The following is a 25743-nucleotide window of genomic DNA, read 5'->3' on the forward strand; positions in this document are numbered from 1 at the left end:
TGATGGGAAATGGAGAGGGTAGTTCAACAAACTTCGATGCTCAAAAGCAACAGTGGGGCTGTTTGTTTATTTCTTTTTATTTTTTTTCCATTCGTGGCTGGCTGCAGATTGCCGGCTCCAGACCAGGACCAGAATTTGGGAGCTGCGGGGTCTACGGGTGCACGGGGCCTCTCGCCGGCCTCTCGCCGGCCGATCGCTCTGCGCAGACGCCACTTCCCTAGCACGCATGCGTCGAGTCCCGCGCCTTGTTCTCTAGTCTGAGGGATGATTGGTTGAGCTTCCGTGGTCCCGCCCTGGGACCGGAAGCCCTCTCGGGCACCGAGGACACCGAGGACACCGAGGACACCGAGGACTTCCGGGTTCCGCCCGTGCTTCTCGGTGAGCGGTGTGCAGGTTTCGCCAATGTCTCTTTGGCTGCAGACAGGCGACACAGTTGTTCCCAGTGGAAGCCCACCCCGCTCGGGGAGGCTCTCAGTGTTGCCGGGGCCGGTAGACCCGGACGTGCTTTCGCCTTCCCCTCTGCTCCAGCCGAGCGTGGGTAGATCCCTCGGGGCCGCCGCTCCCTGCGTGCTGGGTGCCAGGCTGTCACCCTTGGAAGTCGTGCAGCCGACTTTGCTTGTCACCCCACCCCACCCACTGGAACCCGAACCCAGGCCTGAGTGGGCGCTTGTGCCCGTCCCTTCCCCTCGCTGCACATTTGCTATTGGTCGTCATAAAGCAGAAGGGCGCTAGCGCAGTATTGTGCCGCTTCAGAAACTGCGACGCTCCTGGCAGCATAATTTCTCGCCATAGAGTAAGACACTGCCTGTATAGCCAGAGAGGTGTACCTGGGTTGTGACTAGAATTTTAAATTTTTTCTTTAGATCTTAGGTCTAAACTCGTCTAGGTTATTGCTGATTTGTTACCAGCTTTTGTGCTTCCCTGGTGGCTCAGAGGTTAAAGCGTTTGCCTGGAATGCAGGAGACCCGGGTTCGATCCCTGGGTCAGGATGATCTCCTGGAGAAGGAAATGGCAACCCACTTCAGTACTCTTGCCTGGAGAATCCCATGAAGATCCGGGAGAAGGAAAAGGCAACCCACTCCAGTACTCTTGCCTGGAGAATCCCATGAGGGGAGGAGCCTGGTAGGCTAGTCCTCCATGACTTAGCAATTTCACTTTCACTTTGGAAATTTCTCTTTGATCTGTTGTTAGCTTTTAGAACAGATGTGTGCACTTTCTGCATATACCTGTGACATCAGTTAATACTAACAAGGTTTTGTATGCATTCATTCAACAGATATTTTGGGCACTGTATAAACTCTGTTTTTGATATGTATTGAGTAAGGATATAGGTGTGTATCTCAGCATTATCGGTTCTAGCATATGCTCTAGAATTGTCCAGTATGGTAGCAACTAGGTCCATAAGGCTGAGTAGCTGAAATGTGCCTAGTCCGAACTGAGATGTGCATTGAGTGTAAAATGGCGAATTTTGGAGAATTCGTACGAAAAAGAGAATACGAACTATCTCAATTTGTTAATATCAATCAAAGTGTTGAAATGGCAGTGTTTGGGATACACTGGGTTAAATAAAATGGCTTCCTTGGTGGCTCAGATGGTAAAGCATCTGCCTGCAATGCAGGAGACATGGGTTCGATCCCTGGGTCGGGAAGATCCCCTGGAGAAGGAAATCGCAACCCACTCCAATACTCTTGCCTGGAAAATTCCATGGACGGAGGAGCCTGGTAGGCTGCAGTCCATGGGGTCACAAAGAGTCAGACAGGACAAAGCGATTTATTACTAATTTCACCTGTTTATATTTTTTTCTGTGGCCACTAGAGATTTTTAAATTCTTTGTCTGGCTTGCTGCTATACTGCTGTTGGACAGCACTGCCTGCAACCAAATCCAGCCTTTCTGTCTTTGAAAAAGAGATTTATTGTAGCAAAGCCATATCTGTTCATTTATATATTTTTTGTGGCTGGTGTATCTGACTCTTTGGGACCCCATGGACTGTAGCCCACCAGGCTCTTCTGTCCATGGAATTCTCTAGGCAAGAATACTGGAGTGGGTTGCCATTTCCTTCTCCAGGGGATCTTCTCAACTTAGGGATCGAACTCGGGTCTCCCACATTACAGGCAGATTCTTTACGGTCTGAACCACCCACTAACACAATGTTTATATTGTCTGTGGCTGCTGTTCCTGCTACAAGAACAGTGCAACTGAGTAGTCCATACAGAAGCTGGATGGACTACAAAGCCTAAAGTATTTACCATCTGGCCTTTTATAGAAAAAGTTTGCTGAACCTCTGCTCTCGAACAATGTCAGTATGGTAGATACATGTAAATCTCCTCATTGTATATATAATGAATATATATTATTCCTCTTCATTGCTATATAATCCTCAGTTGGGCTTAGTGTGTGACATAGTTCCAAGGACTTTGTAAGAACTATCCCTTTTAATTCTCATATTAATCCTATGATGTTGTATTCTCCCTCCACCTCCAACATACTCATCATACTTCTGGGAACTGTACCTTCTAGTCCTTCCTTATCCCCAAATGACTTGACTCCTGGCGTCCTGATTAGCCCACAGGAGGCACTGTGCTGTTTTGTTTTGTTTTGTTTTGTTTTTTAAACTAGAATATTTTGAAATGATTTTCTAAACTAAAATTGAGATAAGGTATGTTTCCCATGGAAGAACCTGAGGGGCTTAGGTGCAGTGGGTACAAGCAAGCCCGTCTGGTGCAAAGGATGATGCTCACAAGCAGAGAGGGGAGAATTTGTTGAGTAATAGTGAGCCCTGGCCAGGTGTTTGCCAGATGTGTATCAGAGAATGAAACAGACATCATTCTTCTGTGGTCTTGTAGGGAAAGCAGACAAGAAAAAATGATGTAGTGTGATTCAGTTCAGTTCAGTCGCTCAGTTGTGTCTGACTCTTTGCAACCCCATGGACTGCAAGCGGGTTTCCTTGTCCATCACTAACTCCCAGAACTTGATCAAACTCATGTCCATCGAATTGATGATGCCATCCACCCATTGCCTCCTTTGTCATCCCCTTCTGCCTTCAGTCTTTCCCAGCATCAGGGTCTTTTCCAATGAGTCAGTTCTTTGCATCAGGTGGCCAAAGTATTGGAGCTTGAGCTTCAGCATCAGTCCTTCCAGTGAATATTCAGGACTGATTTCCTTTAGGTTGGACTGGTTTTATCTCCTTGCAGTCCAAGGGACTCTCAAGAATCTTCTTCAGAGCCCCAGTTCAAAAGCATCAGTTCTTCGGCACTCAGCTTTCGTTATGGTCCAACTCTCACATCCCTACATGACTACTGGAAAAACCATAGCTTTGACAAGACACACCTTTGTTGGCAAAGTAATGTCTGTGTTTTTTAATATACTATTTAGGTTTGTCATAGCTTTTCTTCCAAGGAGCAAGCGTCTTTTAATTTCATGACTCCAGTCACCATCTGCAGTGATTTTGGAGCCCAAGAAAATAAAATCTCTTACTGTTTCCATTGTTTCCCCATCTATTTGCCATGAAGTGATGGGAGCGGATGCCATGATCTTCGTTTTTTGAATGTTGAGTTTTAAGCCAGCTTTTTCACTCTCCTCTTCAGTGTGATATGCACCATGGGGGGAGAAAATGTACAAATCTTTGATGTTCTTAACAGGTTTCCTCCTCTGTAAGATGGCGGTAGCCCTGTACCTGTGAAGATGGAGATGAGCGTCTATAGCACACAGACTTACTCCACTTGCAGTGCTTTCCGCTGTTAAGAGGTAAGTGCAGGAGTGAATGCAGGGGACTGGGCACACAGTGACACTGAAAACATTGCAATCGCTGGTTGGAATTTGTAGAGAAGGTTTTCGGGCGAGTTGCACACAGGAGGACTTTATTTTTTGTTTTAAACATTTCCCAATTTAATGAGGCTCCCTCCAGCAGAATGTGAAGTCGGAGAGGTGGTGTGCATTCAGCCCAGGAGCAGTTCGGGAACTGCCTTTGGGTGGAGGCCCACGAGCTGGGCCAGTCCTGCTGCGGGAGAGGAGTTGTGCCTGTGTGTTCAGGGCCGTGGTGATGGCTCTGGTTTAGATCACAGTCACCTGGAGAGCTGCAACGTGCCCAGGCCTGCCCGCAGAGATTCAAATTCATTCTGTCTGGGGTGAGGCCCTGGCAGTGTTTTTGTTTTGGCTGTGTAAGTTCTCCAGATGACATGGATTTGCAGGCAAGAGGGAGAACCACACACAGGCTCAGAGAGCTAGTGGAGCAAAGGCACTGAGCTGGGAGATGCAAGTGCCTGCCAGTGATTCAGTCAGATCACAAAGGAGGCTGGAAAGGGGCTTTTGACTACTGGCCAGGGACCTTGGGCTCCATCCTGGGAGCAGAGGGGAACTTCTGAAGGGCCTTAAGCAAGAAAAGGAGGGGTCCTTTTGCTGAAATCTCTACTAGAAGATGATCCCTCTAACAAAATGTCGTGCATAGAGTGAAAGCAGTGAAGAACTGGAGCCGGCCAGACAGCTGGAAGTAGAGGTTTGGTTTGTGTATCCCTCCTACGCGTGCCCCTTAGCAGTGGTGCCTGTCCTTGTATTTGCCAGTTTCTTGTCTGTGTTCTGCCGGGCTGCCAGCTCCTTTATGGCAGAGAGTATCTTGTTAGGTTCAGCATCTATCGTGTACGAGATACATAACAGATATTTATTCAGTGAACTGTGTAGAACTCTAAACTGGACACACAGCCTACTTCATCTTTTTATGGCAGTTCTCAAAATGTTATATCCCAGTTGCTTACATACAACAGGCTCCTAAGGCAATAAATTGCTTTCTATCAACATGACTGTCCTACAGGGAGAATAGAAAGTTTGACATCATTGAAATGCTGCAGAAAATATGGAAGAGAGGCACACAGTTCTTGAGGGATCAGCCTGCTGTGTTCCCAGTTTGCCTTGCAAAGTAATAATGCCACTTTCTCCTCCAAAAAATATATATATGGCAGTTTCTCAAAAAATTGAAAATAGAATGCCTATATGATCCAGCAACCCCACTTTTGGGTAAATACCCGACAGAACTGAAAGCAGAAAGATATCTATGCATTCATGTTCATGGCAGCATTCTTGACAAGAGCCCAAAGGTGGAAGCAATTCAAGTGTCCATCAGCAGATGGATGGATAAACACACGTGGTCTACCCATCCAGTGGAATAGTATCTAGCCTTGAAAGGAGGGGAATTCTGACAGACACTCTGATGTGGATGAACCTTGAGAGCATTATGCTGTGTGAAATAAGCCCGACACAAAAAGGCAGATACTGTATGATTCCACTTATATGAGGTATCTAAAGTAGTCAAACTCAGACAGTAGAATGATGGTTACTAGGGAATGCAGGGTAGAAAGACGTGGAGAGCTGTTGAATAGGTGCAAAGTTTGTTTTGCAAGACAACTAGCATTCCAAAAGCTGGTTGCACAACAGTGTCAATGTCCTTAGTGAACCATCCATGTCAAAATGGTTAAGATGATAAATTACATGTGCATTTTTACCGCAATTAAAAATTTTAAAATGTAGAGGAACAGTAAATAAAAGGGTTATGAAGTGAAGAGCAGAGTGTGCATATATATGAAACCTTTAACTTCAGTAGGTTTCCATGAGTAAAGAAAGTTTCAAGAAACAATGCTTCCATCTCCCTGAAACCCTGAAGCTACAATTAACTTCGCCTTCAGAATCCCCTTAAAGCTCTGACCTTTCATTGAGAAATTTGACCTGAGTTAAAGATTGCCTAACCTCCTTGGGGGAACTCTAGACCAGTGTTGTCTTATTAACCCCCTTGCTGACATCCAGCCCAGTTGAATCCTGCTTTCTCAGGTAACGAAGCGTAGAGAATGAGTGTAGAACGTGAGGAGACTGAGTCCTTGCTAGGAAACGTTCCTACACATGGGGGAGGGTTCAAGTGCCCTGAGCTCCTTGTGACCGGACCGACGTGACTCCCTTGCTTGACTTCCTCCAGGTCCCGAGATCTCAAGCAGACATGCTGAGAGCAGTAGTCAGCAAGTGAGGATGTGTATTTTTAATTTTTCTGTGCTGTCTTGCCTGTTCTTTGTTGACTGAGCCTTTGATTCTTTAGGAAGACCCTTTTACTGTTGCAGTGGATTCCAATGAAATACTGACATTTGCAGCAACATGGATGGACCTAGAGATTATCATACTAAGTGAGTAAGTCAGAAAGAGAAAAACAAATGCTATATGATATCACTTAGCTATGGAATCTAAAATGTGATGCAAATGAACCTATCTCTGAAACAGAAGCAGACTCACAGACAAAGAGAACAGACGGGGGTTGCCAGGAGGACAGGGTGAGAGGGAAGGATTGGGAGTTTGGGATTAGCAGATGCAAACTGCTGTATACAAATGGATAAACAACAAGGTCTTACCATAGAGCGCAGGGAACTATATTCAGCATCCTGTGATAAGCCATCATGGGAAAGAATATGAAAAAGAATATTCATGTATAACTGAATCACTTTGTTATACAGCAGAAATTAACACAACATTGTAAACCAACTACAATAAAATTTTAAAAGGAACAATATATAAGTAAATGGGTAGGATTGTGTTCCAATAAAACTTTATGTACAAAAGAATTAGTCAATACGTAAATCTTCATTCTGATCATTCAAAAAAAGAAATGGAATTCCAAAAGGAAAAACAAGGATCTTGAAGTACCAGTTCTCGATAATTAGAGAATACCACTTACAATCCAGAATCAGTGGCCCATTGAGTTCTTGTTAACTGGCTTTAAAAAAGAATAATAAATAAAAAATACCACCAGGTGGTAAAAAATATAAGACCCAGAACCTTGATCATGTGCACTATGCAATGGGGGAAAACCAGTAGGAACCTCAGAGTTGTAGCTGTGGGTGATCACCTGTTCATATTTGGGGATCAGGTTTGAGGGGAGATGGGGCTGTTTGCAGTGCAGCAGTGGGCTTCTGTGGAAGGTGAGAGCTGATATGAATGCAGTCACAGGTGAGGTGAGGCGCTTGCCTTCTGGTGTCCTGATTCCAAGCGGCAGTAGGACTAGGATGATCCATGTACCATGGCATTTTCAGTAAGCAAATCTCTGGAACATATAGGGTTTATCGTGAAATTGTAATAGACCCATAACTTTCCTGGTTAGGAAAACAGTGCATATGTATACATCAATAGAAAATACTAAAAAAGAGTAAAAGAACAAACAAAAATCACTTAAGATCTTACTATTCAGAAAGTAACACTGTCAGGAATTTTTTGTATCTATTTTCAGTCTTTTCTCTTCACATGTGATTTTTAAATAAAATTTGGATCAGACTTTGGATCCCACAAGTTGTGCAGCATGACCAGAAAAAATAGTAAAGATAAAAATAAATGGACTTTAGATGTTGTTTTTATTTTTATTAATTTTTAGCTTTTTTTTTTTTTGGTCACACTGCACAGCTTATGGGATCTTGGTCCCCTGAACAGGGATTGAACCCAGGCCCTCAGCACTGAGACTACTGAGTCCTAACCGCTGGACTGCCAAGGCATTCCCTCGATGTTGTTTTTAAATAACAGCTTTGTTCAGATACACTTTTTATACCATAAATTCACCTAGTTTAAGTGTACAGTTTCCTGGGGTTTTAAAAATCATATTCACAGCTGTGCAGTGGTTACCACAGTCAGTTTGAGAGAAGAATTTGTACCTCCCCCAAGAAAAGCTGTGTACCCAGTAATAGCCACCACCTCTTCATTCCACCCCACTGGTTCCCCGATTCCCTCCATCCCAGCCCTCGTCCACCAAGACTTTACATTCTGTCTCTAGATTTGTGTATTCTGGACATCTCATGTAAAAGAAATCATACAATATGTGGTCTTCTGTGTCTTCAATTTAGCATAAAGCTTTGAAGGCTCATCCAGTTGTCTGTATCAGAATTTCATTTTATTGACAACATCCCATTGTATGGATATATTAGGGTTTGTTTCTCGATTCCTCAGTTGATAGACATTTGGATTATTTCCACTTATTGTCTGTTACGAGCCATGCTGCTATGAATGTTTGTGTGCAATGCTAACCATTTGGAACCTCATCGTTTCTTCTAAGTTTGCAGAAAATTCTTACAATAACAGCCTCCACATCTCTCATTTCCTTAAAGTAAATTTTTAGAAATAAAATTGCTGACTAAAAGGACCTTAAACTTTACAGCACTTGTCAGATGGTGTCTAGGAAGACTGCATTTACTATCTCTATAATCACTTCAGTGTTGTGAACCTATGTCTTTGGTGATTGTTATTTAATATCATGTGCTATAAAATAAGAGTCCATGGAGTCTGGAAAAGATGATATCCCTGCCATCAAAATGCTTATGTTCACATTTAGACCGAACAGGCAGATACAGATCCAAGGGTATTTGTAGGCAAGGTTGTGTGCATTAGGTGGAGAGAAAAAGAGACGGGTTAGATAAAGTGAACTTTTGCCGCCCCAGGGTGAGGTTCACACAGACACAACCAGCTTTTTACACCTAAAAGTGGGGAGGGGGCGCGGGCAGAGAAAGGTAATGGAACAAAGCTCTGGCCTAGAGACCCATTAGTCCAAAGTCCTAAATCCTCTGGATTGCAGAGTCAGACCCTTGACCCCGATGTCCAGAAGACTTAGATGTCAGCACCGTGTGACCTGGTGACTGTTGGGGCCCATCTGACCTGCATCCAGCTGCCTCCCAACCTTTGGTGTTTCATCATTTCTGTAGATTCCTTGGGACTTCTGAACAGCAGCTGGTTTTGGCTCTGCTTTAAATGCTTTTATATTCAGAAAAGTTCTACTTCAAAACTATAAAATCAGGGAATTCCCTGGCAGTCCAGAAGTTAGAAATCCGTGCTTCCACTCCAGGGAACCCGAGTTTAGCCCCTGATCAGAGAACTAAGATCCCAGAAGCCACAGTCAGTCAGTTCAGTCGCTCAGTCGTGTCCAACTCTTTGTGACCCCATGGACTGAAGTATGCCAGCCCTCCCTGTCCATGACTACCTCCTGGAGTTTACTCAAAATCATGTCCATTGAGTCAGTGATGCCATCCAACCATCTCATCCTCTGCTGTCCCCTTCTCCTCTCGCCTTCAATCTTTCCCAGCATCAGGGTCTTTTCCAGTGAGTCGCTTCTTTGCATCAGGTGGCCAAAGGATTGGAGTTTCAGCTTCAGCATCAGTCCTTCCAATGAATATTCATGACTGATTTCCTTTAGGATGGACTGGTTTGATCTTCTTGCAGTCCAAGGGACTCCTAAGAGTCTTCTCCAACACCACAGTTCAAAAGCATCCATTCTTTGGCACTCAGCTTTCTTTATAGTCCAGTTCTCACATCCATACATGACTACTGGAAAAACCATAGCCGTGACTAGATGGACATTTGTTGGCAAAGTAATGTCTCTGCTTTTTAATACGCTGTCTAGGTTGGTCATAACTTTCCTTCCAAGGAGCAAGTATCTTTTAATTTCATGGCTGCAGTCACCATCTGCAGTGATTTTGGAACCCCCAAAAATAAAAGTCTGCCACTGTTTCCACTGTTTCCCCGTCTATTTGCCATGAAGTGATGGGACCAGATGCCATGATCTTAGTTTCTGAATGTTGAGTTTTAAGCCAACTTTTTCACTCTCCTCTTTCACTTTCATCAAGAAGCTCTTGAGTTCTTCTTTGCTTTTTGCCATACGGGTGGTGTCATCTGCATATTTGAGGTTATTGATATTTCTCCCAGCAATCTTGATTCCAGCTTGTGCTTCCTCCAGCCCAGCGTTTCTCATGATGTACTCTGCATATAAGTTAAATAAGCAGGGTGACAATATACAGCCTTGACGTACTCCTTTCCTGATTTGGAACCAGTCTGTTGTTCCATGTCCAGTCCTATATGTTGCTTCTTGACTTGCATACAGATTTCTCAGGAGGCAGGTCTGGTGGTCTGGTATCCCCATCTTTTTAAGAATTTAGGTTCAGCCCCTGATTGGAGAACTAAGATCCCACAAGCCACAGTACAGCCAATAAAAGCTATATATTTTTAAAAGTAAAACTATAAAATCAGCAAGGACTTCAGTTTAAATAGCTGAACAAGGGGGAAAGTAGTCTGGCCTCCTCAGCCTTTCCCCATGGATGCTGACATTGGTATGTTTTCATTCCCAACATAACCACCAAATTCCACACAAAGGAGTTGACTAATCCTGATCTGGAAAGGGCGTTCATTTGTAAAAGTGGAGATGGGAAAGTTATAGCAGCTCTTTCAGCAGGCCTCCTTTAAGGGATTGTTAATGCAGGGCCACTGTTTTGTTGTTGTTGTTGTTGTTGTTGTTGTTTTAACTGCTGAGACTCAGACTTTTGAGACTGATCCATACTGCATTGCAGATTGCATTTTCTAACATGTCACACCCACTTTTATTACCTAACTCTTTCTCTGCCTGGCTCAGAGGGTAAAGAATCCGCCTGCAATGCGGAAGACCTGAGTTCTATCCCTGACTTGGGAAGATCCCCTGGAGAAGGGAAAGGCTACCCACTCCAGTGTTCTTGCCTGGATAATTCCATGGACTGTATAGTCTCTGGGGTCACAAAGAGTCAGACAAGACTGAGCGACTTTCTTCTTCTTTTTCTCTGCCTAGGTAACTGGCAGAGAGCACGGTGCATTTATGACGGAGCTGCGCCCGGCAATTGCAAGCTTGAGAACATGGAAAGCCCTTTTTTCCTGGCAGCTCTAACGATGTCTGACAAGAACCAGATAGCGGCCAGAGTTTCCCTTATCGAGCAGCTGATGTCTCAAAGGAATTTTGAGGATCTCGGCCATCACCTCACTGTGCTGGAAACTCTGCATGTGACTCCAGAGCACCTTCAGGAGACGGGGGTGGTCAGGGCGGTGTACAGAGTCCTCAAAAACTGCCCCACGGTGGCTCTGAAGCAGAAAGCCAAGCGTCTGCTGTCAGAATGGAAAGCGCTGTATAAAGATACTCTCTGCAAGCCAGAGGGCAGCCCTAAACGATTTCCTCTGGGTAGAAGTCAAGAAGAAAATCGAGGACTTCCTCCTGACCCAAATCAGGAGGAGGAGGTACGGGGTGGCTTCAGGCATAATTCTCTCTTCACATCCCAAGATGTGGCGGGAGCTGTTGAAACAATCGTGCCGGAAGATAGCTGCGGCGGAGCAGATCCTAAGGCAGTGCCTCTGAGCGCCCGGGACCCTCAATCCACCAACCTGGCAGCGAGTGGGCAGCCGGACCCCATAGTGCCCGTGAGAGCCAGATGCACAGAGCTGCTGTACGAAGCTCTAACTGCCTCCTCCCCAGGCCAGCCCAGAGCCCACCTGTGGCCCAACTTGGCACAAGAAATCGAAGCACACGTTTTTGCCCTTCACCCCAAGAACCTCCAAAAATACAAAACGTGCATCCGCAGCAAAGTGGCCAATCTAAGGAACCCCCGCAATTCTCACTTACAGCAGAACTTGCTCTCTGGGACCATGTCTCCGAGGGAATTTGCCAAAATGACCGCCATGGAGATGGCCAGCCAGGAACTGAAGCAGTTGAGGGCCTCCTACACGAAATCTGCCTTACGGGAACATTACCTGCCCCAAGTGGTGGAGGGCACGCCGACGAGGAAAATAAAATGTGAGCGCTGTGAGAAATTCAACTGCCAGGTCACTGTGATCCCCAGAGGGACACTCTTCCTTCCAAGTTGGGTGCGGAATCCAGGCCGAGATGAAGAAATGATGACCTATGTCATCTGCAATGAATGTGGGGAGCAGTGGTATCATAGCAAGTGGGTGTGCTTGTGATTATAAATAAGTGTTCTTTTAACAGCAGATAACTGAAGTGATATCTTTTATTTGTACCACCTTTTTATGCTTGCCTTTTAAATCTTATACATACTATTCTTTTTCTTAATTGAGCTATATTTAATTTATAATGTTTTACTAGTCTGAAGTGTATGGCAAAGTGATTCAGTTCAGTTCAGTCGCTCAGTCGTGTCTGATTCTTTGTGACCCCATGAACTGCACCATGCCAGGCTTCCCTGTCCATCACCAACTCCCGGAGTTTACTCAAACTCATGTCCATTGAGTCGGTGATGCCATCCAACCATCTCATGCTCTGTTGTCCCCTTCTCCTCCCGCCTTCAATCTTTCCCAGCATTGGGGTCTTTTCAGATGAGTCAGCTCTTCACATCAGGTGGCCAAAGTACTGGAGTTTCACCTTCAACATCAGTCCTTCCAATGAACACTCAATACTGATCTCCTTTATGATGGACTAGTTTGATCTCCTTGCAGTCCTTTCAGAGAAGGCAATGACAACCCACTCTAGTACTCTTGCCTGGAGAATCCCAGGGACAGAGGAGCCTAGTGGGCTGCCATCTATGGGGTCACACAGAGTCAGACACGACTGAAGCGACACAGCAGCAGCAGCAGCAGCAAAGGTTTTGGCATAGTCAATAAAGCAGAAATAGATGTTTTCCTCCTAGAGGAGAACATAGGCAAAACACTCTCCGACATAAATCACAGCACGATCCTCTATGATCCACCTCCCAGAATTCTGGAAATAAAAGCAAAAATAAACAAATGGGATCTAATTAAAATTAAAAGCTTCTGCACAACAAAGGAAAATATAAGCAAGGTGAAAAGACAGCCTTCTGAATGGGAGAAAATAATAGCAAATGAAGCAACTGACAAACAACTAATCTCAAAAATATACAAGCAACTTATGCAGCTCAATTCCAGAAAAATAAACGACCCAATCAAAAAATGGGCCAAAGAACTAAATAGACATTTCTCCAAAGAAGACATACGGATGGCTAACAAACACATGAAAAGATGCTCAACATCACTCATCATTAGAGAAATGCAAATCAAAACCACAATGAGGTACCACTTCACACCAGTCAGAATGGCTGCGATCCAAAAATCTGCAAGCAATAAATGCTGGAGAGGGTGTGGAGAAAAGGGAACCCTCCTGCACTGTTGGTGGGAATGCAAACTAATACAGCCACTATGGAGAACAGTGTGGAGATTCCTTAAAAAATTGCAAATAGAACTACCTTATGACCCAGCAATCCCACTGCTGGGCATACACACCGAGGAAACCAGAATTGAAAGAGACACATGTACCCCAATGTTCATCGCAGCACTGTTTATAATAGCCAGGACATGGAAACAACCTAGATGTCCATCAGCAGATGAATGGATAAGAAAGCTGTGGTACATATACACAATGGAGTATTACTCAGCCGTAAAAAAGAATTCATTTGAATCAGTTCTGATGAGATGGATGAAACTGGAGCCGATTATACAGAGTGAAGTAAGCCAGAAAGAAAAACACCAATACAGTATACTAACACATATATATGGAATTTAGGAAGATGGCAATGACGACCCTGTATGCAAGACAGGGAAAGAGACACAGATGTGTATAACGGACCTTTGGACTCAGAGGGAGAGGGAGAGGGTGGGATGATTTGGGAGAATGACATTCTAACATGTATACTATCATGTAAGAATTGAATCGCCAGTCTATGTCTGACGCAGGATACAGCATGCTTGGGGCTGGTGCATGGGGATGACCCAGAGAGATGTTATGGGGGGGGAGGTGGGAGGGGGGTTCATGTTTGGGAATGCATGTAAGAATTAAAGATATTAAAATTTAAAAAATAAAAATAAATAAAAATAAAAGCACATGCATAACTGGAAAAAAATAAATAAAAATAAAAAGAAATAGATGTTTTCCCAGAACTCTCTTGGATTTTCCATGATCCAGCGGATGTTGGCAATTTGATCTCTGTTTCCACTGCCTTTTCTAAAACCACCTTGAACATCTGAAAGTTCACAGTTCACGTATTGTTGAAGCCTGGCTTGGAGAATTTTGAGCATTACTTTGCTAGCATGGACTTCCCTGGTGGTTCAGTCGGTAAAGCGTCTGTCTGCAATGTGGGAGACCTGGGTTTGATCCCTGGGTTGGGAAGATCCCCTGGAGAAGGAAATGGCAATCCACTCCAGTACTGTTGCCTGGAAAATCCCATGGACAGAGGAGCCTGGTAGGCTACAGTACATGGAGTAGCAAAGAGTCGGACACGACTGAGCGACTTCACTTTCCTTTCCTTTTGCTAGCATGGAAATGAGTGCAATTGTGTGGTAGTTTGAGCATTCTTTGTGCTTTGTAGGGGGTAGTTTGACCACCCCCCACCCCAGGACAATTACATCTGGATCTGTGCAATGCCTGGAGGAGGAAATGGCAACCCACGCCAGTATTCTCGCCGGGAGAATCCCATGGACAGAGGATCCTGGCGGGCTACAGTCTGTGGGCTCACAAAGAGTCAGACATGACTGAGCGACCAACACTTTGACTTTTTACTGTGGGGATGCAGCCCCAGCATCACCATTTCTGTTTTCTTTCTTCAAGTTACTTGAAGTTGCAATCAGAGTTCCAATCACCTTTAACAAAAGTGTTATTTTGTACACTTCACAGTTGAGGAAACGTCCACAGAGGTCCTGTGGCTCACCTCGGCAACACAACCGTAAATAGTCACACTCGAACTGCGGCTAGATTTTCTTCCTTCCAGTTCCCTGTCTGAGACGGCTTCCATACTGACTCCTGAGAAATACAGCCCTGGAGATGTGGGGCTAAAAGAATAGTGTCTTCAAGCTCCCACGTCGGCGGATGGGAGCTTTGTTGTTTTCCATTCTCTTTTCTCTTTCCACTTTACAGGTCTCCCTTGAGCCCTGAAAGTTCCCCTATTAATTCCAGCTAGAATTTTGTTTCCAGCCCTCTTAGTCATAGGAGTCACACATTGCTTTTCCTCCACACAATTTCTCCAGGGTACATAAACTCTTAGAATATTTGGTTATTGATGTTAGGGAGTCTTCATGTTTTCACGGGCATGTGTTTAGATCTGTAGGGGAGTAAATAAAAAAAACCCCTAGACTCTGTAACTGGGACCCTGCAAATGAGAACTGCGGAAAGACAGAGGAACCAGAGAGGAGTCAAGTTTATTTACATGTGCAGCACCTATACCTGCAGGAGAAACTCAGTGATGAGTAACAAAGGGATGGTTAGAACTTGGGCTTAGACAACATTTTAAGAAAGAACAGTCCATTTGTAGAGAAGGACCAAGGAAGTGAAGTCGCTTGGTCATGTCCCACTCTTTGCGACCCCATGGACTGTAGCCTGCCAGGATCCTCCATCGTCCATGGGATTTTCCAGGCAAGAGTACTGGAGTGAGTTGCCATTTCCTTCTCCAGGGAATCTTCCTGGCCCAAGGATCGAACCCTGGTCTGCATTGTAGGCAGACGCTTTACCGTCTGAGCCATGAGAGCAGAAACAACAAATTTCAGTGAAATTCCAACTAATACCAAGGGAAATGGCTGTAGGCTTTTAGGGGCAGCAGGCTGTGGGAAGGTCCTTTAGCTGGGGAACTGATGGACGATATGGGTCATCTAGTATGGTTTGTGTAGACTCCCCTCTGTGCCATGTTGCCTCCAGTGATCGGGTGCTTATCCCCTGGTAGGGAATTCACAAGGGGAATTTTGGTGCTGCTTTCAGGCAGTTGGGGGAGGGCAGAGAGCTCAGCCGTGTTTCCTCTTTTTTGTGTGCTTTCAGTTCCAGTGATCTTTCTGCCCTTGTATTTTGAGGGTGGCACGCTCCAAACCCCTTTAGGTCTGAAGTTCCGATTCTGCTTTTGTAAAAACTGGCATTAACCTCTCAGAGGAAGTCTGTTACCTCGGTCTTTGACTCTCCCAATGTTTGTCTCCTCAAGGAAAAGGGAATCACTTTCGTGAGGCTTTTGTAAACAGTGTGGAACCAACCTGTATAATGTTAAAATACAACAGTCCTTCTGTGTGATTACAGCTGATTTTTTTAGAAATTCATAGAATTTTACTTTTTATCGTTTTCATTATAGTATGTAAGTTACCTCCAAACCTACACATTTTCACTGGTTCTTCTTTCTTTACTCTCCTAAGTCCCTTTGGCAGAGCTCTGATGTCTCCACGGACTATACAGTTTACCTGCCTCATAACAGAATTTCCCGAAATGTGCAGAACACACAAAGCAAATATATTTGTGTTTTCAAACGGTTTTAAAGAAAGCAGCTTGAGGCCCTCTGGGAGGAATTCTGTTTTGATATCTTTCTCCCGGAGGCTTCCCAGCACTGCCTATTGTGATGTAACAGTCTTTTAAGAAGAACTCTGCACAGCCAACTAGAACTTCAGGTTTCACCAAGTGTGGTTTCATGTGACTTGCTTGGAGTGGTCTTCAAAACTATTCAGTGGTTAGAAAAGAGCACAGCACGTGAAACCCGCGTGTGATCAGTTCATGTCAGGGTTTGTCTTTTGGTTGGGGGCTTTTGGGGTGTGTTTTAGAGGGTAGGATTTTGTATGTTTGTTTTTTATTTTCGTGTTTTTTATTTGTACCAGAATTTGGATACTGAATGTGCAGATGAATGGAAGCACTTGAAATGGAAATTCCTTTATTCTCCAAGATCTAAAAATCTGAGGTGTCTTCCTCATTTTGTATCAACTTTGTCAGTGAGTTGCAACTATAGATAGAAAAATAGTAATCTGGTTTTTTTTTTTCTTTTAGTCAGTGAGAAAGCATTACATTTTCTAAGTTTATGGCCTTCCCTGGTGACTCAGACAGTAAAGAATCTGCCTGCAATGTGGGAGACCCAGGTTTGATCCCTGGGTCAGGAAGATCCCTTGGAGAAGGGAATCGCAACCCACTCCAGTATTCTTGCCTGGAGAATCCCATGGATAGAGGGATAGAGGAGCCTAGCAGGCTACAGTCCATGGGGTCACAAAGAGTTGGACAAAACGGAGCAACAGACATATGTATATGCATGTCTTCTTCATTTTGTATCAACTTTGTCAGTGAGTGTTGCAACTATAGATAGAAAAATAGTAACCAGTTTTCATTTTCTTTTAGTCAATAAGAGAGCATTACATTTTCCAAGTATAGATAAGAGTTCCTTTACATCCTATGCTTATATCCTGAAAAGAAGGGGGTTTTCTTTTAAAGCACTCATGGAGTAAAGGAGCTCTCATTTCCGTTAAAATAATTTTTACAAGGACAGTAATGGATGGGAGGGTGTCTGACACAGACAGGGCACAGGCAGAGTCGGTTGGAGCTGAGGCACAGTAGGAGGAAGGGGATGAAGGATTCAGGAGATGCCAGGCTCATGAGGGCCCTGGGGAGTCATGATGAGGACTTTGGAATTTTTGCCAAGCTTGATAGGAAGCCATGGTAGCTGAGGGTGGGTAGTGATGCAATTTGAATGACCTCAGGGAGCATCTCTCTGGCTGCTGTGTGAAGGCAGATGAGGAGGGAAGCAAGGACAGAGGCAGGGGCCCCAGTGTCATTTAACTGGTTTCTAGCAAGAGTGCACAATGACTGCACTCCCTGCATCCTTACAGTTGATGGAGTCCTCGGTGATGGGATTGAGGACACGCTACCCCATCTGGCACTTTGGCATAGTGAATATTTTAAGCTGAAGGAATCTGAGAAATGGCAGGTGCAGGAAGTTCTCTGCCCTTCCCCCGAGGCAAGTCATAAGACCCTCAGGTTAGAGGTGCCCCTCACCTCCATACCCGAGGAGAGGAGCATTCCTTTCTCTGCAGATAGAGTCATGCTGGAGGGAATCTGAAGGAACTGTCCTTGCTGGGTTACCCCCAGTTGAAACTTCCCATGACTTTCCACCCTTCATCAGACCTAGTATAGAAGCACTCAGGGGTAACCGTTTCTTTGAGTCTTCATTTCCTTATGAAGCCTCCCAGATTGGATAAAATTCATATTACAGAAATGTGTGTGCTTTCTTCTTTTTTTTTCCTTTAATTCTTATTGGAATATAGTCAATTTACAATGTTGTGTTAGTTCCAGGTGTACAGCAAAGTGGATCGATTATACATACACATATATCTACTCTTTTTTCAGATTCTTTTCCCATATAGGTCGTTACAGACAATTGAGTAGAGTTCCCTGTGGTACACAGTGGGTCCTTGTTGGTTATCTATTTCATATACTGTGATGTGTGTATGTCCATTCCAAAGTCCCAATTTATCCTCCCCCACATCCCCTAACCACCTGGTAACCATAAGTTTGTTTTCTCCATCTGTAACTCAGTTTCTCTTTTGTAGATAAGTTAATTTGTACCTTTAAAAAAATCTTCCACATAAAAGCAATATCATACATTTGACTTTCCCTGTCTGATTAACTTCACTTAGTCTGACAATCTCCAGGTCCATCCATGTTGCTGCAAATGGCATTATTGCATTCTTTTTATGACTAATACTCCTTTGTATATGTGTAGCACATCTTCCTTATCTTTTTCTCTGCTGATGGCTATTTAGGATGTTTCCATGCCTTGGCTATTGTAAATAGTGCTGTGAGCATAGTGGTTCATGTGGTTTTCTCTGGATATATGCCCAGGATTTCTGGATCATATGCTAGCTCTGCTTTTTAGTTTTTTAAGGAAACGCCACACTGTTTACCGTAGTGGCTGTCTGTACCAGTTTATATTCCCAGTAACAGTGTAGGAGGGTTCCCTTTTTTCCACATTCTCTCCAGCATTTATTGTTTGTACATTTTTTTTAATGACAACCATTGATACCTCCAGAGAAGGCAGTGGCACCCCACTCCAATATTCTTGCCTAGAAAATCCCATGGATGGAGGATCCTTGTAGGCTGCAGTCCATGGGGTTGCTACGAGTCAGACACAACTGAGCGACTTCACTTTCACGCATTGGAGAAGGAAATGGCAACCCACTCCAGTATTCTTGCCTGGAGAATTACAGGGAGAGCAGACCCTGGTGGGCTGCCGTCTATGGGTTCACACAGAGTTGGACACGACTGAAGTCAATTAGTAAACACCATCTTCCAACAAGACAAGAGAAGACTTTACACATGGACATCACCAGGTGGTCAACACCAAAATCAGATTGATTATATACTTTGCAGCCAAAGATGGAGAAGCTCTATACAGTCAACAAAAACAAGACCAGGAGCTGACTGTGGCTCAGATCATGAACTCCTTGTTACCAAATTCAGACTTAAATTGAAGAAAGTAGGGAAAACCGCTAGACCATTCAGGTATGACCTAAATCAAATCCCTTATGATTATACAGTGGAAGTGAGAAATAGATTTAAGGGCCTAGATCTGATAGATAGAGTGCCTGATGAACTATGGATGGAGGTCCGTGACATTGTACAGGAGACAGGGATCATGGCCATCCCCATGGAAAAGAAATGCGAAAAAGCAAAATGGCTGTCTGAGGAGGCCTTACAAATAGCTATGAAAAGAAGCGAAAAGGAAAGATACAAGCATCTGAATGCAGAGTTCCAAAGAATAGCAAGGAGAGATAAGAAAGCCTTCTTCAGTGATGAATGCAAAGAAATAGAGGAAAAGAACAGAATGGGAAAGACTAGAGATCTCTTCAAGAAAATTAGAGACACAAAGCGAACATTTCATGCAAAGATGAGCTCGATAAAGGACAGAAATGGTATGGACCTAACAGAAGCAGAAGATATTAAGAAGAGGTGGCAAGAATACACAGAAGAACTGTACAAAGAAGATCTTCACAACCAAGATAATCACGATGGTGTGATCACTCACCTAGAGCCAGACATCCTGGAATGTGAAGTCAAGTGGGCCTTAGAAAGCATCACTACGAACAAAGCTAGTGGAGGTGATGGAATTCCAGTAGAGCTATTTCAAATCCTGAAAGATGATGCTGTGAAAGTGCTGCCCTCAATATGCCAGCAAATTTGGAAAACTCAGCAGTGGCCACAGGACTGGAAAAGGTCAGTTTTCATTCCAATCCCAAAGAAAGGCAATGCCAAAGAATGCTCAAACTACCACACAATTGCACTCACATGCTAGTAAATTAATGCTCAAAATTCTCCGAGTCAGGCTTCAGCAATACGTGAACCGTGAACTCCAGATGTTCAAGCTGGTTTTAGAAAAGGCAAAGGAACCAGAGATCAAATTGCCAACATCCGCTGGATCATGGAAAAAGCAAGAGAGTTCCAGAAAAACATCTATTTCTGCTTTATTGACTATGCCAAAGCCTTTGACTGTGTGGATCACAATAAACTGTGGAAAATTCTGAAAGAGATGGGAATACCAGACCACCTGACCTGCCTCTTGAGAAACCCATATGCAGGTCAGGAAGCAACAGTTAGAACTGGACATGGAATAACAGACTGGTTCCAAATAGGAAAAGGAGTACGTCAAGGCTGTATATTGTCACCCTGCTTATTTAACTTATATGCAGAGTACATCATGAGAAATTCTGGGCTGGAAGAAACACAAGCTGGAATCAAGATTGCTGGGAGAAATATCAATAACCTCAGCTATGCAGATGACACCAGCCTCATGGCAGAAAGTGAAGAGCAACTAAAAAACCTCTTGATGAAAGTGAAAGAGGAGAGTGAAAAAGTTGGCTTAAAGCTCAACATTCAGAAAATGAAGATGATGGCATCTGGTCCCATCACTTCATGGGAAATAGATGGGGAAACAGTGGAAACAGTGTCAGACTTTATTTTTTGGGGCTCCAAAATCACAACAGATGGTGATTGCAGCCATGAAATTAAAAGACGCTTACTCCTTGGAAGGAAAGTTATGACCAGCCTAGATAGCATATTGAAAAACAGAGACATTACTTTGCCAACAATGGTCCATCTAGTCAAAGCTATGGTTTTTCCAGTGGTCATGTATGGATGTGAGTTGGACTGTGAAAAAAGCTGAGCGCCGAAGAATTGATGCTTTTGACCAGTGGTGTTGGAGAAGGCTCTTGAGAGTCCCTTGGACTGCAAGGAGATCCAACCAGTCCTTTCTGAAGGAGATCAGCCCTGAGATTTCTTTGGAGGGAATGATGCTGAAGCTGAAACTCCAGTACTTTGGCCACCTCATGCAAAGAGTTGACTCATTGGAAAAAACTCTGATGCTGGGAGGGATTTGGGGCAGGAGGAGAAGGGGACGACAGAGGATGAGATGTCTGGATGGCATCACTGACTCGATGGACGTGAGTTTGAGTAAACTCCAGGAGTTGGTGATGGACAGGGAGGCCTGGCGTGCTGCTATTCATGGGGTCACAAAGAGTTGGACACGACTGAGCGACTGAACTGAACCTAACTGAAGTGACTTAGCAGCAGCAGCAGAAGCAGTAGCAGCATTGATACCTCATTGTAGCTCTGATTTGCATTTTTGTAATAATTAGTGATATTCAGCATCTTTTCATGTGCCTCTTGGCCATCTGTCTGTCTTCTTTGGAGAAATGTCTATGTAGATCTTCCACCCCTTTTTTGATTGAGTTTTTCTTATTTTTGATATTGAGCTACATGAACTGTTTGTATATTTTGGAGATTAAGCCTCTGTTGGTTGCTTCATTTACAAATATTTTCTCCCATTCTGAGAGTTGTCTTTTCGTTTTATCCTGGTTTCCTCTGCTGTGCAAAAGCTTTTAAGTTTAATTACATCCCATGTGTTTATTTTTTGTTTTTATTTTCGTTACTCTAGAAGATGGATCAAAAACAATCTTCCTGCTATTTATGGCAAAGTGTGTTCTGCCGATGTTTTCCTCTAATAAGAGTTTTATAGTATCCAGCCTTACATTTAGGTCTTTAATCCATTTTGAGTTTATTTTTGTTTTGGTGTTAGGGGGTGTTCTAGTTTCATTCGTTTACATATATCTGTCCAGTTTCCCCAACCGTGTGTACTTTCTTTTTATTAATCTGTCTTTTGTTTCAGAGCCCTAGCCAAGAACTAGATGGTTAGGAGAGAAAACGGTTTTTTCCTTTCCTACATTGGCAGTTTTGGAAATAGATGTTTCATAAAATACCACAACCCTGAATTCCCAACCCATGACCTATAATAAAAAAATAACCAACAGCACAGAAATTCAGCACAAGTATAGCTTGGCTCCTGCTTGCCCTGGTTATGGGGAATACCCGCACAGGACATATACATCAGTGTTATACTTGACTGTGGCAAGGTGTCTTCATGGGTTTTCATACGTCGATTTCCTTTTGTCCATGCTGCTTTTTTTTTTTAGATTAAAAATTGGATACAATTGCCACTCTGTCTCTTCGCTGAGCACTTCCTGTGATGAGAGGTTCCTTTCATTCCTGATTACCATTTCTAAACACCAGTCAGGAAGCCTGCAGCCAGCAGGGCTCCACTGCCTTTAAAAGGACTGGGCCTTCATCTTTTAGGTCAGATTTGCTTTGTTATTTATAACTAACCAGTAAATGGAAAATATTTTCCTAAAATATTTTTTCATCCCTGAGAGGTATTTACTGTAAATACCTTGATTGTAAAAGGTGCCTTCTTGTTTTCAGAAGAACCCACAATTTGACAACTTCATATAGTCCCATTTCCATTATTGATCACTTCCTATTGTCCCACTGATGAAAATGTCATATAGTCCCATTTACAATATGATAACTTCATATAGTCTCATTTACATTATTATTTAAAATTGGGTTTCCAGAGATGTTACTAAGCTTTACTAGAAATGCTATAAAGTGATGACTGCACATTGTTTTATACTCTGCCAGGTGCTGGGGGTGAAGAGATGAGCTAGACGCCATCCTAAGCCTCAGGACCCACAACGTGCAGGCGGTGTAGCCACAGTCATTTTCTATTTCAAGAACTGTAAGAGAGGCACAGGTGCAAGGGGCCCAGCGAGTCAGGGAAGGCTTTAAGAGGCTGTGACCCCTAGGATAAATCTTAAGTAAGCCAGGCAGAGGAAGCAACGATGATGTTCTATCACTGGACCTGCTAGATCCTGACACTTTATATATAGCATCTCATTTAAGCCTCACAACTAGCCAGCCAGCAACTTAGAGATGAGAAAACTGAGGCTGAGCGACATTAAATTATTTGCCCAGGGTACACAGAGACAAAGACAGGCTATTCATAAAAAACAGGTGTTTATTTTATTTTATTTTATTTTTGCATATCAGTTTGCTTCCAGAAACATCCAGGCATGCAGGGTGCAGCTGGTTTTCAGTTGTGGTTTGTTTTCCCAGTGACAGGAGTGTGTGGTTTGGAGCCATCACCTCAGCACAGTGCTGCGAGTCCCTCTGTGGAGTGATCACCCAGGAGTGCTTGGCAGTGGCTGCTGGTGCTCCTGACACAAGGGAACCTTCTTGAAACTTTTTGTAACACCCAGGTGCCTTAATCTGATTTTCTGAAAGGGAAGTGATTTTTAAAATACTTAACCTTTTCAAAATGAATTTTTATTGAAGTATCATTGCTTTATAATGTTGTGTTTCTGCTGTACAGCAGAGTCAATCAGTTATACGTGTACATATTTGGCATTACTGACTCAATGGACATGAGTTTGAGCAAGCTCTGGGTGATGGTGAAGGACAGGGAAGCCTCAAATGCTGCAGTCCACGGGGACACAAAGAGTTGGACACAACTGAGTGACTGAGCAACAAACATATATATGTATATATGCCTCCCCTGTTTTTTGGATTTCCTTCCCATTGAGGTCACCACAGAGCAGTGAGTAGAGTTCCCTGTGCTAAATAGTAGGTTCTCATTAGTTATGTATAAAATACTTACATTTTAGTAATAACATAAAAACATGTAGTTTTAGGTGGCTCAGACAATAGAGAATCTGCCAGCAATTCTGGAAGATCTGGATTTGATCCCTAGGTTGGGAAGATCTCCTGGAGAAGGGAATGACAACTCACTCCAGTATTCTTGCCTGGAGAATCCCAGGGACAGAGGAGCCTGGTGGGCTACAGTCCATGCGGTTGCAAAGAGTTGGACATGACTAAGTGACTAACACTTTAAAGGGACATGTATATGTCTTTTATGAGTTTGAAGACTATATAAATGCAGTTGCAAATACCATTTCCTATAAAATATAGTGGCCTTTACATGTTCATTCTCTTTCTTTATGACCTAGGGAAACTATTAATATATGACACAGATAATCAGCTATGACAAGAGAGGCAAGCTGTTTTATATCCTTTGTTAAATTACTACAGATGTGCATGCTAGACATTGAAAATAAATAGAATTAAAATACATTTGTCTTACATAGTCTTGCTTTCTTTTAAAATGCAAACAAGGTACAAATAGGAGTAGGTTCTAAGTAGTCATTAATCTTTTTCATACGATGACGTCCATTTTATTTTTTAAATATAAATTTATTTTAATTGGAGGTTAATTACTTTACAATATTGTATTGGTTTTGCCATACATCAACATGAATCCGCCACAGGTATACACGTGTTCCCATCCTGAACCCCTTCCCTCCTCCCTCCCCATACCATCCCTCTGGGTCGTCCCAGTGCACCAGCCCCAAGCCTATCATGCATCGAACCTGGACTGGCAATTCGTTTCATATATGATATTATACATGTTTCAATGCCATTCTCCCAAATCATCCCACCCTCTCCCTCTCCCACAGAGTCCAAAGGACTGTTCTATACATCTGTGTCTCTTTTGCTATCTCGCATACAGGGTTATCGTTACCATCTTTCTAAATTCCATATATATGCATTAGTATATTGTATTGGTGTTTTTCTTTCTGGCTTACTTCACTCTGTATAATAGGCTCCAGTTTCATCCACCTCATTAGAAATGACATGCATTTAAAAAAAAAATCTAAAACAGCCATGGAAATTAATTTGCTAATTAATAAGCAAAGAAAAACAGGGCCTGTTTCAAAGCTTCATATTTTTTGGAATATATTCAGTGTATAAACAGAGAGAGCTCCCAGTGGTTGCTTTTAAATAATCAAAATAGGATCATAATTGGCTACTTTCACCTTTGTGGGTGGAAACAAAAACTTCAGACATTTCCAAGGGTTCTTGGGATGGTGTGAGTCAGCCCAAGTGACATTCACCCATGTCCAACAGGAAAGAGCTCCTAGTAGATCATGTATTGGCATTTCTAAGTCCACCAGACCATGTGATCTGGTCTTTAGTGTCTTCTTAGACTGAGGACTTCCATCTCTGCAGAGTGTTTTCATGCAGCAGATGGACTTTTAACCTCCCCCATGCCCAGCTTTGTGAAATCTCACAAATGACTGAGCAGAAAGTTTCCAAACATCATAGTGGATTTTGATACCATTTTTACACGAGCCAGTGACTCAAGGACTTGGGGGTTTCTTTACAGGGGTGATGAAATTGTTCAAAAATTGATTGTGGTGATGGTTGCCCAACTCTGCCAATATGCTAAACACCATTGGATTGTACCCTTTATTTCATTTATGTTTGTTTTTTCGTCATGCCGTGTGGCATGTAGGATCTTAGTTCCCTGACCGGTGATCGAACCCCCACCCCTTGAGTTGGAAGTGCAGAGTCTTAACCACTGGACCACTAGGGAAGTCCGCTGAATTATACCCTTTAAATGGGTGAATTCTATGGTCTGTGAATTATACCTCAATAAAAGTATTATTTTAAAAAGTCAAATGAGGGTGGAGTGAGGAAGGAAAGCAAAGACAGAGTCTCTATCAGATATTTATCTCAGTGAGTCATTCTAAACGTTTAGGATCCCAATTACTCACACATATCATGGAGAAATACTGGCAGTCTTCCTCAAAGGGGCCTTCTGGGAGGCACCCCGCCAGCTCACTGACAGATAAAGAGGAGCTTTCCAGCAGGCAACCCTGGCCTGTCTCCAGGCCATGTGCTGGGCCCTGGCCTCTGCATTCTGTGTAGAAGGCCCCTCCCTCTTTCAGCCGCACAACAGACAGGGCTAAAGCTTCCCTCCAAAGCTTCCCTCCATGATCACTGCCCCTTCCATTTCTTCCCCATTCGTCAA

At 43.5% G+C, this 25743-nt stretch overlaps 2 protein-coding genes across 5 annotated transcripts in view; both read left to right on the forward strand.

The window, feature by feature from the left end:
- Positions 1-274: 274 nt before the first annotated feature.
- Positions 275-12571, forward strand: LOC138930151 (transcription elongation factor A N-terminal and central domain-containing protein-like). 2 transcript variants are annotated; one of them, XM_070289779.1, is made up of 4 exons: positions 296-378; positions 3640-3745; positions 6075-6159; positions 10596-12571. In XM_070289779.1, exons 3-4 carry the CDS (start codon positions 6135-6137, stop codon positions 11753-11755), a joined length of 1185 nt encoding a protein of 394 aa, XP_070145880.1. In that variant the 5' UTR covers positions 296-378; positions 3640-3745; positions 6075-6134; the 3' UTR covers positions 11756-12571. The 2 variants fall into 2 exon arrangements, with proteins under 2 accessions (XP_070145881.1, XP_070145880.1); XM_070289780.1 differs by lacking the exon at positions 6075-6159 and having other exon boundaries at positions 275-378.
- The window catches only part of RAB9A (RAB9A, member RAS oncogene family), a 58303-nt gene continuing 32850 nt past the window's right edge, over positions 291-25743 (forward strand). The window contains exons 1-2 of one of the 3 annotated variants that reach the window (XM_070289783.1): positions 291-378; positions 3640-3745. The gene's annotated coding sequence lies outside the window, so the exon portion shown is untranslated. Of the gene's footprint in view, positions 379-3639; positions 3746-25743 lie in introns of those variants that run through there. The other 2 variants (XM_070289781.1, XM_070289784.1) reach the window with 2 other exon arrangements.

This window comes from Ovis canadensis, chromosome X (genome assembly GCF_042477335.2).
Source record: "Ovis canadensis isolate MfBH-ARS-UI-01 breed Bighorn chromosome X, ARS-UI_OviCan_v2, whole genome shotgun sequence".
Classification (NCBI taxonomy): Eukaryota; Metazoa; Chordata; class Mammalia; order Artiodactyla; family Bovidae; genus Ovis; species Ovis canadensis.